General features: G+C 41.3%; 1 protein-coding gene across 1 annotated transcript; it reads right to left on the bottom strand.

Moving 5' to 3' along the window:
* Positions 1–3,636: 3,636 nt before the first annotated feature.
* LOC133031552 (uncharacterized) lies at positions 3,637–4,239 on the bottom strand. Its single transcript, XM_061105081.1, has one exon. It carries the CDS (start codon positions 4,237–4,239, stop codon positions 3,637–3,639), a length of 603 nt encoding a protein of 200 aa, XP_060961064.1.
* Positions 4,240–4,542: the final 303 nt, after the last annotated feature.

Below are 4,542 nucleotides of genomic sequence, written 5' to 3'. Positions count from 1 at the left end.
CTAACATAACAGAATTAGTTGTTAACATCCCCCCTCAAACAAAACTTGGATGTAGCCATGTGTAGTTTGGTTTTAAGGTAGTGAAATCTATCTGTAGACAACGACTTGGTAAGAAGATCAACAACCTGATCCACAGAAGGTACAAATCTGACAGCAAGTTGTTGAGCAATAATTTGGTCACGAACAAAGTGTAAATCGAGTTCAATGTGCTTGGATCGGGCATGAAACACGGGATTAGCAGCTAAGGCAGTAGCACTTTGATTGTCCACCCAGATGATAGGACAATGAGTAAGTTGGATGCAAAGTTCTGACAATAATGATTTAATCCATTTGAGTTCAGCAGCTGTGTTGGCAAGAGCTCTGAATTCACTTTCTATGCTAGATCGGGCAACAACTTGTTGCTTCTTTGCTGACCATGATATTAGATTTCCACCTAGAAAAATAACATAGCCCCCGGTTGATCTACGATCATCAACACAACTCGCCCAGTCAGCATCGGAATAGCTTTGAAGTGTCAAATCTGTTGTTGGCCGAAGTACTAATCCCTCAGAAATTGTACCTTTGAGATATCGCAGTAACCTTTTACAAGCCTCCCAATGACAAGAAGTAGGAGCTTTGATAAATTGGCTGAGCTTGTTGATGATGTATGCCACATCAGGTCTGGTTAGAGAAAGGTAATGCAGAGCTCCAATAGTACTCCTATATAGAGAGTAACATCTGAGAATGGTTCGCCATCTGTGAGGGATAATTTGGTGGCTGCACTGGAAGGATTGGGAGAGCTTTTAGCACCTTCCATGTTGAGTTTCTTAAGCAAGTCAGTAATATATTTCGTCTGAGAGAGATACATGCCAGAGGAGTCCCTGAAAATCTCAACGCCCAGAAAGTAATGCACATCACCGAGGTCTTTAAGTAAAAATTGTGTATTGAGATCAGTTGTAAGCTTGTCAATTAGTGTAGCATTGGGACCTGTAACTAATATATCGTCAACATAGACAAGGAGGATGATTAGAGAGGGACCTGAACTATATACAAACAATGAGTTATCGGCCTTTGATGGTGTGAATCCCCACTGCACTAAACAATCTTTGAGCTTTGTATTCCAAGCTCGGGGGGCCTGTTTCAGGCCGTAAATTGCTTTATGTAACAGGAAACATGAGTTGGGTGTGCTGAGTCTATAAATCCTGGTGGTTGACACATATAAACGGTTTCATTGAGAGTGTCATTGAGGAACGCATTGCTGACATCGAGCTGCTTAACTGGCCATTGATGAGAAACTGCAAAGGATAACACGGTTCGCACTGTCACGAGTTTTACGACAGGTGAGAATGTCTCGGCATAATCCGTTCCTGGTGTTTGTAAGAATCCCTTGGCCACAAGTCGGGATTTATAACGATCTAAAGAACCATCAGCATTGAGTTTTATCCGGTGAACCCACTTGTTGTCTATAACACCCATACCAGGTTCATAGGGTACAAGTGTCCATGTACCAGCAGCTTTAAGAGATCCCATTTCAGAATTCATTGAAGCAAACCATTTAGGATTGTTGAGAGCTTCTTTGATGTTTCTTGGTTCAGAGGGCAGTAAGGCTTGTGGAAGTGGATGTTTAGTGGCTAAATATGACTTCGGTTTAAAGATGCCACTTTGGGACCTGGTTTGCATTGGATGAGTTCGGCCTGAAGTAACCAAATCAGAAGCTGTAGAGCCCTGTGGAATAGCAGCAACCTGTGTTGTATCAACTGGTGTAGTAGTACTAGAGACATTAGTAGGAGGATTGGAGGTTGTGTTTGGAAGTGGTAAAAGGGTTGCAGGCAATATATGGGAAACGGATATAGGTGGATTATTTGGTGGGGCATCTGGTGAAGTGTCTAGTGTGGGAACTGTGTATGAGGAAGCGGGATGAGGGTCATTTGTAGCTGTAGGAATGTGTGTTGGAGGATCAGGTGAAATGCTTGGTGGTGATGGTAGTGTCTCGGTACCACAGTGGGATACACCAGTAGGGAGGGCATTATTAGTATTAATGAATGTAGTAGAAGTATTAAAAGTTGCAGTAGGTACAGTATGTGAAGAATCATATACCTGTTGGGACTGTGTAGTTGATAAAACACCAGGATAATGACCTTCATTAAAGATGACGTTTCTTGCAATATATATTCTTCCTTGAGCATTTTCACAGAGATAACCTTTATGGTAGGAAGAGTAACCAAGAAATATGCATTGCTGAGATCTGAATTGCATTTTGTGAGCATTATAAGGTAGAAGGTGCGGGAAACATGCACACCCGAATGGTTTGAGTATTGTGTAATCAGGTTTAGATGCAAAGAGACATTCAAAAGGACTTATGTTGTGTAGAATAGCAGTAGGAAGCCTGTTAATAGTGAAGGTTGCATATTGGAAAGCATGCCACCAATAAGAAAAATCAAGATTGCTTTGTGCTAGAAGAGTAAGACCGGTTTCCACAATGTGTCTATGTTTCCGTTCAGCCCTACCATTTTGCTCATGTGTATGTGGACATGGGTGGGAAAACAAAATTCCTTGATCACTTAAAAATCTCTTAAATGGTTTGTACTCACCACCCCCATCAGCTTGAATAGCTTTGATGGGTAAACCAAATTGTTTCTCTACCATACTTTTGAACTGTAAAAACATGTCAAGAGCTTGAGACTTTAAGACTAAAGGGTAAATCCAAGTAAATCTGCTATAATCATCAATAAAATGAATATAGTATTTAAAGCCATCTTTTGATTGAATATGGGAGGGTCCCCACAAATCCGTATGAATAAGTTCTAGTTGTTGACTAGCACGACTTGAAGAAGTGGGGAATGACAACTGGTGATTTTTGCCTTGTTGACAGGCAGTGCAAAACTGTAAAGTTTTAATGGATCCAGTATGAGGTATTTGAGGAAGCAATTTGGTTAAGGTGGCTAGTGAGGGATGTCCAAGTTTACAATGCCATATATTGATATCTGTACAAGAAGAAGTTGCAGAAAATGCAGCAGAATTGCAAAGTGAAGTACTGTCTTTATTCATTGAAAGTTGATTACATGAATCAATAGCACTATTATTATTATGGGAGTGCTTTATATGATCAGTACAAGAGTAATGGTGATCAAACTGAGATGTAGTAGTTAAGTGACATTGTAAAGCTGAAGTAGAAATCTCTGAATCCTCACTTAGCATGTATAGACCAGCTTTACGCTTTCCTTTGAAGAGAGATGCCCCTGTTTGCTTGTCCTTAACAAAACAGCAATGTTTGTGAAACTCAAGAAATATGTCATTATCATCAACAAGCTTCGATACACTTACAAGATTCTTAGTTATGGATGGTACTCGTAAGACAGACTTTAATTGAAGAGGACATGAGGGATTAGAAGAAGGAATTGTAGAGTGACCAATATGAGAAATTAATAATTTCTTACCATCACCCACGGCCAAGGTTTCTGTGCCATTGTAACTGTTCTGGCTGTCAAGGTTTGTGGCATCAAATGTTACATGAGTTGTGGCCCCAGTGTCAGCATACCAGCAGCTGTCATCGCCAAAATCTTGAACCATCGTTGTGGTATAGGCCTGTGGGTCATATTCGAACTCAACTTCTGCAAGATTTGCCCGTGCTTGATAGGGATTGTTGCGAGGAACCACTCAGTTTTTATCGAACCGATAGTGACACACAGGGGCTGTATGTCCAGATCTTAAACAGACTTGACAGATAACTCTTTGAGAATTGTAGCAAGGATATCCTCGACCTCGACCTGTGGATGCAGAAGATGATTCAACTGAGGGATTCTTGATGTTGGCATATGGTTGAACACCACCCGATCTACCATTGCCGAAGGTGAGATTTGCTTGCATCTTTACAACAAGATCTGTCATCGATTGATGGTGCACAAGTCTGCTTTCATGAGTCAAGAGCAGGGCTTGGACCTCTTCAATCGTTAAATCATCACTCCTTGATGTTATGCCTAAGACAACAGAGTCAAAATCTGGTCCAAGACCATTTAACATTTGTAAAATTAAATCTTGATTGCTGACTGGGGAACCAGCAACACAAAGCGCATCAGAAATCGACTGAATTTTATCAACATATTCAGAGATTGAGAGACTTCCCTTTTGAATGTTGCAGAATTGGCCTTTCAATTGAAGTAGTCGAGCCTTTGTTTGGCTGGCGAATTTCTGTTCAAGAGCATTCCACACGGCATAGGAACTGGTGTAATTGGCTACAGAAGCAAGGATTGACTCAGCCATCGACGATCATAACCGAGAAAGGAGTAGCTGATCCTTTCTTCGCCACACAGCATACTCAGGATTCGGTTCATTGTTGACAAGAAGTTTGGGCGGAGGAACACCAGTGAAAAGGATTTCGTCGAGATCGTGGCCGATCACGGTAGGAACAACTTGAGATTTCCAAGAAAGAAAATTGAGGCGATCAAGTTTTAGAGTGAGAGAGGAGGTGAGAGAATTCGAGAAAGGATTCCATGATTGAGTAGAGGGAGCAGCGGTATTAGTGGCAGTAGCCATTGTTGCAGGAGCAGGATCAGTTGTGGACAA

The sequence above is a fragment of the Cannabis sativa genome, chromosome 9 (assembly GCF_029168945.1).
Source record: "Cannabis sativa cultivar Pink pepper isolate KNU-18-1 chromosome 9, ASM2916894v1, whole genome shotgun sequence".
NCBI classification, from domain to species: Eukaryota; Viridiplantae; Streptophyta; class Magnoliopsida; order Rosales; family Cannabaceae; genus Cannabis; species Cannabis sativa.
The sequence above is the reverse complement of the archived record's forward strand: the minus strand, read 5'-3'. Positions and strand labels throughout refer to the sequence as shown.